General features: G+C 44.5%; 1 protein-coding gene across 2 annotated transcripts in view; it reads left to right on the forward strand.

The window, feature by feature from the left end:
• The window catches only part of ADAMTS9 (ADAM metallopeptidase with thrombospondin type 1 motif 9), a gene marked incomplete at both ends in the record, with an annotated part of 174625 nt that extends 161031 nt beyond the window's left edge, over positions 1–13594 (forward strand). For both annotated transcript variants that reach the window (XM_079713901.1, XM_079713902.1), the window contains 2 exons: positions 3077–3181; positions 13505–13594. In XM_079713901.1, the coding sequence (XP_079570027.1) occupies positions 3077–3181; positions 13505–13594 (195 nt within the window). The remainder of the gene's footprint in view (positions 1–3076; positions 3182–13504) is intronic.
• Between the last annotated feature and the right edge of the window lie 1281 nt (positions 13595–14875).

Genomic DNA, 14875 nt, shown 5'->3' on the forward strand with positions numbered 1-14875 from the left:
CCCAAGAGCTGTCAACTCAAGATGCAGCCAGAATGTATTTCGTTATCCTGATCACAGTGGATGCAGCATTGTCATTGCTGATGCCAGTGTTAATAGCGTTTATTGAGTGTTTACTACACTTGAGACACTGTGCTCAGCATTGGTAAATCAGCGTAGCATTTAATCATCCACAGCATCCTATGAGATTGCCCCCTTTTGACAGATGAGGCAACTGAGGTGTGGAGAGATTGGGTAACTTACCCAAACCCACACTAGTGCTCAGTAGAGGCCGGATTTGATCCCAAGTGTGTCTGAGTTCAAATCCATGATGGTAGACACGCCTAGCTGATCCCGTTTCCAGACAAGACTTTTGCAGCATTCACCCTTGTCCAACAGAGAACAAAACCTCCATTTGTCAGAGGTATTATACATCTTTGGCTAACTTTTCTGGATCATCTAGTGTATGCATGTCTTAATTACCTTTACTCTTTTAAATCAGCAACAGAGATAGTAGCTAAAACTCTCATGCCCTTTAGACCCTGAAGATAAGGCCTTTAGGGGTAGAGATATCCCAGACTGGAGCTAGAAAGGACGGTAGGTCTTGACTCCTCTGGTGATACTCAACTTTTAGAGTGCTAATTATCAACTAGGACGCTGGCTGAAAATGCAAATCCCTGAACCTGAAAAGGCCAGGAAGAGACTAAGGACAAAAACTCTTGCTTATCACTCGCTCTGAAAGGGCAGATCTAGCTAGCAAGTAGTCTGCTCAGCTACGTGCTCAAGACGCTGGACACCCAGATCAGCCAGGGGCATCCTCAGGCTAGAAGCCTGGACCTTCTAAGGACTTTGACATCAAAGCAGATCAAGTCTGCCTTCTGCGATGCAGGCAGAACAGGCAGTCTTGTTGGGAAACAGGATAGGGAAGGAGAGATGAGGGCATCCTTGGCAACAACGAGGTCTGGGCATTTGTGACTGGTGTGGACGCCCTCCTCAGGGCAGGAATGATAGTAAGATAAGAACATGGCCAGGTGGGCTAACACAGCATGTAGAAGCCCGTGTCTGAGGAGGCTGGGCAAGGAGGCTGAGCCTCCGGTGTAGCCACGGTCATGGATACCTGCGTACTGAAGCCACTCAGCATAACAACCACTAACATCTGTGTAGTACTGTTGTAAAACAAGTTCCAAAAATATTTTTTAAATTTCACCTACTCTCTGCCAGGTAATAAGCTAGGTATGTTATACCTTCTACTCTTATTCACAGATTATGTCTTATTAACCCATTTTACAGATGGGCTCAGGAGAGGTAAGCCACTTGCCTGAGGTCGCACTAAAGGTAGAAGAGTCAGGATTCTAGGATAATTTCATCCCCCAGACCACAGCACGATTGATGTTTTGGGCTGGATAATTCTCTGTTGTGGGAGATCATGCTGTGCACTGTAGGATATTTAGCAATATCTCTGGGCCTGTCTGCACCAGCTGCTAGTGGCGCGCGCGCACGCGCACACACACACACACACACACACACACACACACACACACACACACACACTAGCTGTGACGTAACAACCAAAAATGTCTGCAGAGACTGCCAAATTTCTCCTGGGAGCAAAGTTGCCCTCTGATAAGATCCACTGATTTAAACCACACTAAATCCTCCCATCACCTCTGTGAATAGGAATCCTGTTTGTCCCCAGGGTCCAGATGTGGAATTTAAGGCTCCTAAAGAGTTCATAAACTCTGCTTAGCAAGTATTTATGGAACCGACATGGAGAGGAAACCTCCAAGTTGCACCTAATCCCGGAAGTCTTCGTGGAAGAGCTAGGATGTAATATTTAGTTAAGACTCTAAATATCAAGTGCCTAGTCACATGTTACAAACCATAACTGATATAAATAAAGCAATACCAAGTCCCTCCCCTCAATAAGCTTACTGTTATATTAGAGAGAGAAAACTAGCACTTACAAAACAATTAGAAAATGCAGGACTGGTATCAATATTTTTGAGTATCTACTAGGTACCAGGCGTTCACTCCACGGCTAATTTCATTTAGTCCCTCACTACACTACTCTGAAGGAGGCACTCGTATTACCTTCCATTTTACAGATGGACAAACTGAGGTTCTTACAGGGTAATAATATGTTCAGGTGAAAAAGCCGAATTTACGCTGAGGTCTGATTGGACGTGAGTCTCCACCTTGCTGCTCTCCTTGATTTATTAAAGACCGTTTTGACAAAGAACCGGGTGGTAAGGCTCAGAGAGGAAGCCTTCACCCACGCCTGCGGAGAAAGAACATTTTTAACTCCGAAACTGTTCATGGTGGAGTAAGAAACCTCAAGAATCTATTTTAGATGCCTTTGTGGAGTCATTTCTGCGAGAGAAAGACACAGAGACAAATGGAGAAAGCAAGAGAGATTCTCTGCTGCAGCGTCTCATTGGAAATAAAAATGGAAACACCCGAGGCCACGTTTGGAAAGGAATCCCAGAGCGGGGCTGGGAGGTCTAGGTTCCCTGGGCCTGGTAGCGGTGGCGGATCCCCTGCGGTCCAGAGCAGGCCGCGCGCGCCCTCTACTGGCAGCTCCAGAGAACGCGCCTCTGCTTTGAAGTCCCGCCCCGCTGTGCTTAGGACGCGGCGTGCTCAGCGCCGCGGGGAGCTGAAACCCAAGGAAGCTTTGGCAGCGAGATCTTGTTAGAAAAATTACACTGTGGCATTTTGTTCCTGAAGGAATCTGATAATTGTAAGCAACATCAGGATTGCTGAGTTAGGGATGCAGAATAACGGTAGTTGAGAGCGAGGACTTTGAAGTCAGGAAAATGTGAGTTGGGTTCTCAGTGTCTCGTGGAGAAGTTAATCACCTGCGCCGGGCCTCGCTGTCCCCCTCTGTAAAGAAAATCCCCTTCTGAGAGCTCTTGCGAGGATGGATGAGATGATGCATGTAAAGTGCCTGGTTCACAACTCCACTCTCCCCCCGCCCAAAAGAACCCTCAGTCATTAGTAGCTATCATAATTAACATCTTTCTCCAAGTTCCCTTTTATTGTGTGGCCTTTGCTTGGGACGTCACGTGGACTAAAAATCTTTTTCGTTGGCCATTTATTCCAGGGTCGTTTTAGCATCAACCTTTACGGAACCGGCCTGTCTCTAACTGATTCTGCCAGATGGATCTCCCAAGGGAATTATGCCGTCTCTGACATTAAGAAGTCGCCGGTAAGGTTACTGATGGGTTGCGGGCTGGGTTTTGTTTTCTCTTCCTTCCTCCCTCCCTGTGAGGCGGTGGTGCTAAAAGTAATGGGTGTGCTTTCCCACTTCCTCAAACCATTTTACAAAGTGTCAGCAAGAAAATTTAGGACATAAATCGAAGGTTGAAGCGTGTACAGGTGCGTGGATCAGAGAGTCTTGCTTCCCTTCTGGTGAATTCTTCCTGGAGATGTGAACCCGTGAACCATTGGAGCAATTAGGAGGATGCCTAACTAGGAAGCTGAAAGTAGCCAGCAGCCTCTAAGGGAGTGTGTGGCTCAGACACCTTGCAGTTAATTAGCCAACATGCAATTCACCTATGTGAGCTTAGGGACAGTGATGTCAGTCTGTTTCAGAAGAATTGAAATACAAACAGGGCTGGAAGAAGGGGTGATTCATGAGGAGGGTTTCTGGAGAATTAAGAGAAACACAGGCTCTCCAAGTCAGCTTTTCAGGCTCTGAAGTCTTGCTGCTCAAGGTGGGATCGATTCCCCCCAGAGCACCCACATTGCCTGGGAGCTTGTTGACAACGCAGTTTCTGGGGGCCCAGAGCTTCTGAGCAGGACCTGCAGCTGAACAAGGCCCCAGATGCTTCCTGAGCACAGTACAGCTTGCGACGCTCTGATTTGCGTACTGTTGCTCAGCGTGGGTGTATATAAGAATCACTTGGGAAGGTTTAAAATGCATGTGCCCGGGCCCTACCCAGATTCACTGAAGGGGAATCTCGGGGGAATTTGAAATTCCCCAGGTGACTCTAATGCATAAGCGGGGGCAGAAAGCACTGCCCTTTCCAGCCTAGAAGTTGCCATGATGTGGGGAAGGAGCCTGACCCGCAGGCAAATGTAAAACTTAATGGGGTGTGGCCTGTGGCCCCAGTCCTGCCTCAGCTGTGACCTCTGCCTCCCAGTCTCAGGAAAGTGAGTAAGGGAGGAAAAAGAAGAGGACTGGAAGGACTGGAGGACCTCTAAGGTGAGGTTGCAAGACAAAATATAGGATGCCCCATTAAATCTGAATTTCACATAAACAAGCAAGATTTTTTTTTAACTGTAATCATGTCTGAAACATCGCATGGGACATACTTATTCTAAAAAAACAGTATGTGTTGTTTATCTGAAATTCACATCTGACTGGGTGTCTGGTATTTTTATTTGCTAAACCCTATCAAAGTCGGAACACAAGGAAACAGCTCAATCAAGCTGCTTCCACCAAGGAAGGGAAGGAACATCAATTATGACGTCTGGGGAAAATCTCAGAGGTTCCTGATCCCTTCTTTTAGCTTCCAGTGTTAAATTTGTGTCTTTGGGGAAAAAACAAACAAAAAAATCTCTCTCACTCCCTCTTTTATCTATCTAAGCCAATCAGCTCCTTCAAATCTGATTAACTAAATGACCATATTGATTGCTTATAAATTAATCATTAAAATTTTTTTCTTGTACTGAAAGGGGTAAAGAGAGCTGAGAGACAACACACGTACTTTAGAATGTGTGCTTTACACTGTGTCCTGAAATTATGTTCTTCCCTGCTCCTGCTATATATTATGTTTCAGTGACTGAGAGGAACAAACAAAAAAATTAATTGACCAAAACGTGGTCAGACTTAAAGCATGATTACATAGAAAACCATCTGTGTAAACTGTAATCTGAGTTTCAATTCTGTTTGTCAGTGTCATTACTGCAGTTTTCATCCAGAACCTAACAATATAATTATAGCCGGGAGCGCCACCTTGTGGAGACAAAGATTACTGCCCTGCCAAGATGGCCTGGCTGTTTCCCCAGCTTTTGGGGGATTACGCCTGTGTTGAAGGGAATTGGTTTCATAATTGCCTGTCAGCACTTTTTTTTTTTTTTTTTTAAATCTTGGTGTTCCATGACAGCTCAGAGAGCCTGAGCTGAAAATTAATCTCAAGGGTCTGTCGAGCACTCCTTATGAATCCCCAGGAGTCAGAACTGAGCAATCTCTAGCTCCTAACAGCCCCGAACGCGATCCACAGAGCAGCATCCCCTAGGGATACTCCATGAAAATAGGCTCCCTCAGGCAAAGACACTTGGAAAAATTGTATATTTTATTTCCTTCTTGAAGAATCGCGGTAAGCATGTGTGTGTTTTAGGTTGGAATAAAGTGTACAGGAGGGAAACCTGTGTGGTTTTATTCAAACCAGCATTTCCCTAAATCATTCGTTCTCAAACTTGGGCCAGGACTTGCTAAAACACAGCCAGCCTGGGGAGGGGCCTGAAATGTACACTTTCAACAATTTCCCAGGTGATGCTGATGCCCTGGTCTGGGATCATATTTTAGGAATCACTGACCTAAGTTAAACCAACCACAGAGCCTTCTTTTCAAAGTTATACCTTTTAATTTCCCTGAATTACCAGTGGTCCATGGAACACACTTTGGAAAAGTGTGTAATGTCCTGCTCCCACCATGACTTAGACCCGTCTTGCTTCTGAGGGACCGAGGCTGGTCTCCTCTACGGCACGCAGATCCTGGCCAGTCCTCATCTCTTCTCCAAATAGCCCTGCTTTGATTCACCCCTCACATCATCACTCTCACTTTCCTTTCCTTTTCTGCTGGGAGCTAATGAGAGAAAAACACAACGAAACCCTCCATTTTCCAAACCCGCTTGGCGATGAAATGTTTTCCCCAAGCGAAACTAAAGGAAAACTCTAGTCATTCAGGGTAAAACTGAATTACCAGAACCACATGCAGGGCAGGAACGTGGTCTCACCAGCAGGAACAAACCTGGTAAAAACAAGACCCAGTGTCAAGGTTCATTCTTGCCTGCCTGTATGTGTATAAAAATAATGATTTTTGTTATTGAAATAGCCCCTATGTATTGGGCAATTTATATGCTTTCAATCCCATTCCTCCAGCTTTCTCATCAGATTCTTGGGAGGGTACTGAAATCAAAGCCCACAGAGGCTGCAGAGGATAGAGGTTAAGCCCCAGACCCTTAAGTCAGATCGCTGGACGTGCTGTTACTAGCCTTGCCATCTCGGGCAAGTTATTTAACTTCTCAGGGGTCTCAGTTTCTTCACGCATAAAATGGGGATCTTGGTGGTCCTTACCCAGTTGGGTTCTTGCGGAGCATAAATGAAATAGGATGATAAAGCTGTTTGCGTGTCACTGGGCAGGCAGCAGGGGCGCAGTAAGTATTAGCTGTTAATGTTACAACATTTTCATAGGCCTGAGGCTTACTGTAAGGTTGCAGGATTGGTCGAGGTGATGAAGGAAGCAGGCTTGCTAGCAATGGAAGGACAGGGGACTGCAGCCTGAGCAGAGGCTAAGCCTGGACCTGGCTGGCCCCCACTGCACCGCATGGATTTTCTCCATGTGGGCCCTACCCCACCTGGGAGTAAGGCATGTGGGACGACCCCTGGACCCAGGGATGGACCTCTAGACAGATGCTTCAGCTGTACTGGCTTGACTTAGGGATACCAAGTTTCTATTCCGCTTGTGTGTGAGGGGCAGCCAGACAGAAAGGGGGGCTTGGCCCGGTTGTGAGATTGGAGAGAACAGGTTGGCGTTCTGAGCTCCTTTGCCAGCGATATTCTGTGCATCCTCAACTCATGAACGTGCTCAGGACGTGAAAGGGTCCTCAGGCCCCATCTGGACGATCCCCCCACCCCCAGAAAGATACCCCTTCTCAGAGCTGTTGTCCGGCCTTCTGTCCAGGAGGAGGTTCCGGAATGGCCTTCAGAGCCAGGCACAGTGAAGGGAGGTTCATTTAGGCCGGATGGGAGAGGTGCCCTCAGGTCTCTGTGCTGTTTCGTGTACCTGGTGGATGGGCAGGGTCCACAGGGAGCTGGGGGCCTGTGTTTCTGAGGTACCTGGCCTTGGGGACCAACGGTCATTCCTCATTCTAGGGGAAGAGCTGTAAATGGAAGAATTGCTTTGAAATTAAAAATTAATGAAAGTTGCGGGGAGATGGACTCAGTTCCTATCTTTTAATCTTTTAGTTCGTTTGCAACCGGTGGAGTTAAGGTCACGTGATAAATACCTGTGTGTGTGCAGGCACACAGCAAGCATAGTATCAGTCCTTGTTTATCTACCATAAGCTGCCTTCCTAACCCACAATTCATTTGTGAAAATCCAATTATCCACCAAGTATGAAAATCATATTACAGACAAGTAGAGTGAAACTACCTTTTATATATGCATACATTTTATTCTGTACGAACCCATAGAAGTTAGATGTTTATACATATATTCATATATATAAGTGTGATTAGGACTATAGTCCAAAAAGAACAAAAACAAATACTGTGTTTTATGGGCAGTTTCATCCCCAGCATACTCCAGAGAAATGCAAATAAGCACATTTCCATCAAAGATGTGTTGGCTTTGCTAAATTACATGAGTCAACCTACCTTGGTCATATTGACTGCAAAAAGCAGAGAAATGAGTGAAAAGTATGAACTATAAACTATTCTCTTTTTTTTAAATAAATTTATTTATTTTATTTATTCATTTTTGGCCGTGTTGGGCCTTTGTTGCTGCGTGCAGGCTTTTCTCTAGTTGCGGCGAGCAGGGGCTACTCTTCGTTGCGGTGCGCGGGCTTCTCATTGCAGTGGCTTCTCTTGTTGTGGAGCATGGACTCTAGGCATGCAGGCATCAGTAGCTGTGGCACGCGGGCCCAGTAGCTGTAGCACGCGGGCTCAGTAGTTGTGGTGCACGGGCTTAGTTGCTACGCGGCATGTGGGATCTTCCCAGGCCAGGGCTCGAACCCGTGTCCCCTGCATTGGCAGGCAGATTCTTAGCCACTTTGCCACTGGGGAAGCCCTATAAACTGTTCTTAATGGAACAGAGGTCATTCATTTTAATTATATGTAAAAGCTCAAACTCTACTAACAAAATATTTATTGGAAAGAGATTTTTAGAGGGCTTGCTTTAATGAAGAAATAAAAATGATTTCCAATTAGTGTTTCATTGTATGGGAGCAGGTGCTTCAAAAATACTGGAAAACATACCATTTTTCTCTGAAATAGGCACTGTTTCCATGACAATCATGTTTATGCTATTCATTTTCTTAGTATTTTTTTAATTCTGTAATAGAAATAAGTTTTAGTTCAGCCTTTACCTAAATCAAACTGAGTCCTAGTTAATGCAATAGCAAGAACATTGCAGAGCTAGTATCAGCGATTTTGTAATTACTCAGACTGTTCCTCATCTCCAGGAGAACAGGCTATGATGGTAATCCACACATAAAAAACACCTTTATGACAATGATCACTAATACTTACAGAGTACTACATTAGGCCAACTGCTATGCTGAGCACTTTGTATGCTTTCTTTCATTTGCAGCAAACCTATAAGGGGAGACATATTATCCCCATTTTACAGATGCACCAGGAAACTGAGGTTTAAAGAGGTTATTAGAGACATGATACAAGCCTGAGGCAATCTGATCTCTGCTGCCAGAGCAGGAAGAGTTTGGGTAAAAAATAAGCTTTGATGAGACAAAAGACGTTCCTACTATGTCAGCATCCTTAGGGCCACCAGACCTATACTTCAGCTTAGGGAAAAAGTTCCTGGCTAGACAACCAGTTGGTCTAGCATCAAATCTAGTTGGTAATGTCAGACTAGCTCCAAAACTAACAGGGTTCCCTAAAACCAAGACCAAGTAGGGTGGTAGAAATCGATCTGCCAACTTAACCTCACTCATAATCAAAAACATGCAAATTTTTAAAAGAGTAGAACTATTTTTTCTGTTTGGTTTTTTTTCTGCAAAATTGGAAAGTTTCTTCTCTTTCCTTTTCTTTTTTCTTTTCTTTTTTTTTTTTTTTTGCGGTACGCGGGCCTCTCACTGTTGTGGCCTCTCCCGTTGCGGAGCACAGGCTCCAGACGCGCAGGCTCGGCGGCCATGGCTCACGGGCCCAGCCTCTCCGCAGCATGTGGGATCTTCCCGGACCGGGGCGCAAACCCGTGTCCCCTGCATCGGCAGGCGGACTCTCAACCACTGCGCCACCACGGAAGCCCTCTTTTTCTTTTTTTTAAGTGAGAGTATCCATTGTTTTCAAGAGACTTTCATAGTTTGACCATATGAATCAAATACAGCCCAAAGATATCCTGAAATGCATGCAGAAGTATGGTTCACACCAGTGTTAGTCCCAGTAGAGGAAAATGTAAAACACCTTAGATGCCAAACCTTGTTCAGCAGTCAGGGGTAGGGGATGGCTCATACGACATGGTAATTTACAGACTGGGATATGGTGCCACAATGAAACAAGGAGCTTTTCATAGCATGGGGAAGCATTGAGGGGACTGATTAGCAGGACCATTTGAATTGCAGTTCACCAAGAAGAGTGTACTTGTTCAGCCTTCTTCTTTCACTCATTCACCAGATGTGTATTAAGACCGTCATGAGCCACACACAGCTAGCTTCTGGAAACCCTTGGATTTTAACAAGGCACTGGCCTTGCCATCATGGGGCTTACATTCTAGGGGGAAGACAGACATAAAGAGAGAACTACCCCATGTTATAGGGTGCTGTGCAGCAGGTAACTGCGTCAGAAAGGTTTCTCAGGGGAAGTAGCCTCTGGGCTGGGTTCTGAAGAATTCACCAGGCAAAAGTTGGGTGGTCCAGTGCACACAGAGAGGGAGAGGGAAGAAAGTTCCAGTGAGAGGAGTAGCATGTGCAAAGGCCCTGTGTTATAAGAGGCATGTTAGAAAAACAACCCAAAGAAATGCGGAGGAGGGGGAGTAGAGAGGAAAGATGGGACAAGACAAATCCAGACAGGCAGGCAGGGGCAGCCCGTACAAGGCTGGAGACCAGGGTTCAGCAAACTTTTTCTGTAAAGGACCAGCTAGTAAATATTTTAGTCTTTGCCAGCCAAGAGGTAAAAATCATTGATAATACATATGTATTTATATGACAAGAGCAAAAACAAATTGACGTAAAAATTTTAGGGATTAAATTCAAAGTGTAATAATAATTGAGTATAAATTTTTGTTATCCAGATCTACCAAGGAAAAGTATGAAATATTGAGAGAGGACAAAATTTTGCTTAATTAGTGTTCTCTGCTGTCAAAATTGATTCTAAATGTTTATTTGTTAATGCTGATCTGAAATGAGATTTTCTGTACTTCATCTTTATAAATGTCATTTTGCAGGGATAGGTATTGCCAAAGACTCATGTTGTCCACAACCATATCATTTTAATTGACCATATTCATGCCTTGGCAGGCGTTGGTAGAATTCTATTAGATTTTTCACTTGATATCTGCCTTTCAGCGTGTCATTACATTACAGATGAATCACTTGTAATTGAAGGTGAGATGGAAGCTCCTCAATTACCTCATTAGATGGATTTTGAAATATGAAAATTTCCTTTGCGCTTACGTCCAAGTCCAAAAAATACTGCTGGAACTGTATTTCACGCTCAGAAAATATATCCACTATAAATGTACGTGGAATAGCGATAAAGCTTCTTGTTTTAACGTTTGACAGAGTGGGAAGTGTGCAACCTGCCTTAACATGATTTATGATTCAAACGATGTTAGAGTTATTGAAATGACTTTACCACAGTATAACTTTGCCTATAAGTGCAGTTTTTGCCTTGTAATTTTAGCTCCCATTCATTAAGAAACATTATCAAGTCAGTAGCAAAGGATAATGTCCAAAGCCATTAAGTGTTCAATGGCAGTGATTGAGAACAGTTCTTCTTCAGAAAATTTTTAATCCCAGCCCTGAGCTCAAAATTCACAATAAAACTTTACCACTGCTGAGTCATCAATCTGCTGTGTGTTAGGATAAGTCAGGGTATTCAGCTTCTGGTCCTGACCCCAAATTTCCAAAACTGATGCAGGTTAAGTTTATGATAGAAAAAGAAGTTCATTATTAACATCACTGGTTCTGTAACACCAGGTAGGTCCATGTATTTTGCACAATGAATAATCCCAGGCTTTAAACATCTTACGTTTTCACAAGCTTTGTAAATCGGTCCAACTAAAGCTTTTCCCGCTCCGCACATATTTCTTACCATGATTAGTTGTGAACGCATCTTAGCAGATTACACTTCAGTTTTTCTGCACTGGTGTTTTCTCAACCTCTTTGAAATACTTCCACACAGACCATTCATGGAGACTAATTCTTTGATCGCTTCAAACTCAGCATGGTCTCCTCAAATAAACAACTGAAGAGTATCAGTAAAATCTATCTACTCACCAAAAGCCAAAGGAAACCACTCCAATTATTTGCTTTGTTTTTTAATTGATTATTGATGCGGCTCCCAAATGTCATTAAATTGTTGAGCAACTGGTCTTACCAAAAGGATAACAGTCTTAAACAAGTTGATTTTCTCTGGACACATTTCTTCAGCAATTACAATTAAACAAGATATCATTAACTCAAAGAAAACATTTGTTTTGCTAACAAATGAGCCATTTGGAAACTTACACATTTTCATCTTTTATTCTTACTGATTTTGATTTTTTATTTTTGTGAAGAATTACACCATGGTGAGATATTCTGTTCTAAGTTTTCTAAATTCTTTTTTTTTTTTTTTGCGGTACATGGGCCTCTCACTGTTGTGGCCTCTCCCGTTGCGGAGCACAGGCTCCGGACGTGCAGGCTCAGCGGCCATGGCTCACGGGCCCAGCCGCTCCGTGGCATGTGGGATCTTCCCAGACCAGGGAACGAACCCGTGTCCACTGCGTCGGCAGGTGGACTCTCAACCACTGCGCCACCAGAGAAGTCCAAAGTTTTCTAAATTCTTGACTGTTGCTCTCCTGTGAGTTGGGAATATTGTGACACATGCTGAATGTGGCGATGTTGGCATATTGTATTCTTTTAGCACAGCTGCAGTGCCGTTGCATGATGAACACAATGCTTTGCCATCTAAATGTGACAACAGAATAATCGACATACTACTGTACCTTAAAAGTGCAATAGTCAGGACTTCCCTGGCAGTCCAGTGGTTAAGACTTCACCTTCCAATGCAGGCGGTGCGGGTTCGATCCCTGGTTGGGGAGGTAAGAACCCACATGCCTCATGGCCAAAAAAACCAAAACATAAAATGGAAGCAATGTTGTAACAAATTCAATAAAGACTTTAAAAAATGGTCCACATCAAAAAAAAAAATCTTAAAAAAATAAAGTGCAATAGTAAAGTCTACTTTTGTCTTCTTTTCTTGTTTTGACATATACTGGTAATAAAAGAAATGAAAGAAAATGTTATTATATAGCAACACTCATGGCACTCAAAACACTATCACATTACACTGTGACATGTGTGCAGAGTAGCAGCGTGAGGCTGCAAGGGCCATCTTGACCACTCACCCCTGCTGAAGTAATGTGAAAGCAGCCATAGACATAAGGGGAATGAATGGGCATGGCTGTGTTCCAGTAAAACTTTATGGACCCTGAAATTTGAATGTTGTATCATTTCCACATATCAAAAAATAGTATTCTTGGTTTGCTTCTTAACTATAAAATATAAATGCTGTTCTTAACATTGGGAGCTACATCAATAATCAGTTAAAATGCAAAGAACTTTCCTGATGGCACAGTGGTTAAGAATCCGCCTGCCCAGGGGACGTGGGTTCGAGCCCTGGTCTGGGAAGATCCCACATGCCACTGAGCAACTAAGCCCATGCTCCACAACTACTGAGCCTGCGCTCTAGAGCCCATGAGCCACAACTACTGAGCCCGTGTGCCACAACTACTAAAGCCCATGGGCCTAGAGCCCGTGCTCTGCAACAAGAGAAGCCACCGCAGTGAGAAGCCCGCGCACCGCAACGAAGAGTAGCCCCAGCTCGCCGCAACTAGAGAAAGCCCACGCACAGCAACAAAGATCCAACACAGCCAAAAATAAATAAATAAAAATAAATTTAATTTAAAAAAAAAGCAAAGCAGTTCTTTTAGTGGTTTCCTTTGGTTCTTGATCAGTAGGTAGATATTACTGAGACTTTTCAGTTGTTGTTTATTTGAGAAGACCATGCTGAGTGTGAAGGGACTAAAGAATTAGTCTCCATGAATGGTCTGTGTAGAAGAAGTACAGGCAAATTACACTTCAGTTTTTCTGCTCTCGTGTTTTCTCATCCTCTTTGAGAATGAGAAAACACTAGGGCAGAAAAACTGAAGTGTAATCTGCTAAGATGTGGGCCATACAAAAACAGGGGCCCACAGGCCATCATTCATCAGCCCCTGCTTTAGACCATGGTGAGGATGTTGGGCCCCGCTTCTGTTCAGAAGTGCTACCTACTGTGTGTACAGGAATGATCTCCCTAAAAGCCAGTGCAAGCCCTGGAAACATATGAGCCAAGCAGTGGACTAAGATGATGCATCTTTTTGCAGGATGGTACCCGAGTCATAGGGAAATGCGGTGGTTACTGTGGAAAATGTGCTCCATCCTCTGGCACTGGCCTGGAGGTTCGAGTTTTATAGTTAAGGTAAGTGTCTGTCTGTCTCTGACTCTGTCTCATTCTTTCTGTAGCCTAATGATGAGCAGATGCGGGTGGGTCCTTTGCCCCTAGGCAGGTGAAGCTGACTCAGTGCTATTTGATCTTTGTCTCTCTTGCTCATCTATCCTCATGTGCCTGAGGCCATCTATTCTCCATTCTTGGACATGCAGTCCCTAGACGTCCTGTACCACATTCCTCTGTAGTGCTTATTAAAAGTGCTGCTCACTGGGCTCCATCTCTAGTAGAAGTCCTGCTTCATTAAGTCTCTGGTGGATCCAAGAACCTGTATTTTTAAAAATGCAGGGAATTCTGATGCAGGTAACTCACAGGTCACCCTTTGAGAAATACTGCCAAGGAGTGTTACAAGTGTAATATAAATGACGTTCATTAAGCCCTGACTGTGTGTCGGGCACCATGCTGAGCGCCGGGCAGGCATTATTTCAGTGAATCCTCAGAACAAAGCCACAGTCTGGGGCTGTTATCCTCATTTTACAGATGCAAGCTGAGATCCACAGCAATTAAGTAGCTGGCTTAAGGTCAGATGGATCCCCTTGGCAATAACCCAGAAGTGTCCTACCCCAGAGCCTCTCAGTTAATGTACTCTTCCGCACACTTGTAACTCACAGTGTGATCCAAGGACCAGCATGATCCGCATCGCGTGGGAACTTACTAGGAATGCAAAATCCCAGGCCTCCTTCTAGACCTACTGAGTCAGAATCTGCATTTTAACAAATCCGCAGGAGAGTCGTGCCTCTTAAAGTTTGACAATTCCTGGTGTAACTATAGTATGCCAGCAAGTTGTCCCTCTGCTGGGCAGAGGACTGAACTGATCACTCTTTTTCTCATCCCAGTGCCTTTTACGTACAAGGGCTCAGCCAACTCAGGCGACCCTCCTACAACTTCCCTCAAGCTTCCAGCAGCCCGTTACCCTGTTGGGCTCTTCAAGATCCTGGCAAAGGAATATCTAGTTGACACTTATGAATCAGTGTCAATGTTTAATTAAAAATCCATATTCAGGGCTTCCCTGGTGGCCCAGTGGTGGAGAGTCCGCCTGCCAATGCAGGGGATGCGGGTTCGTGCCCCGGTCCGGGAAGATCCCACATGCCGCGGAGCGGCTGGGCCCGTGAGCCATGGCCGCTGAGCCTGCGCGTCCGGAGCCTGTGCTCCGCAACGGGAGAGGCCACAACAGTGAGAGGCCCGCGTACCACAAAAAAAAAAAAAAAAAAAAAATCCATATTCAACCTTATGATCTCAAATTAGGATT

The sequence above is a fragment of the Hyperoodon ampullatus genome (genome assembly GCF_949752795.1).
Source record: "Hyperoodon ampullatus genome assembly, chromosome: 10".
NCBI lineage: Eukaryota > Metazoa > Chordata > Mammalia > Artiodactyla > Ziphiidae > Hyperoodon > Hyperoodon ampullatus.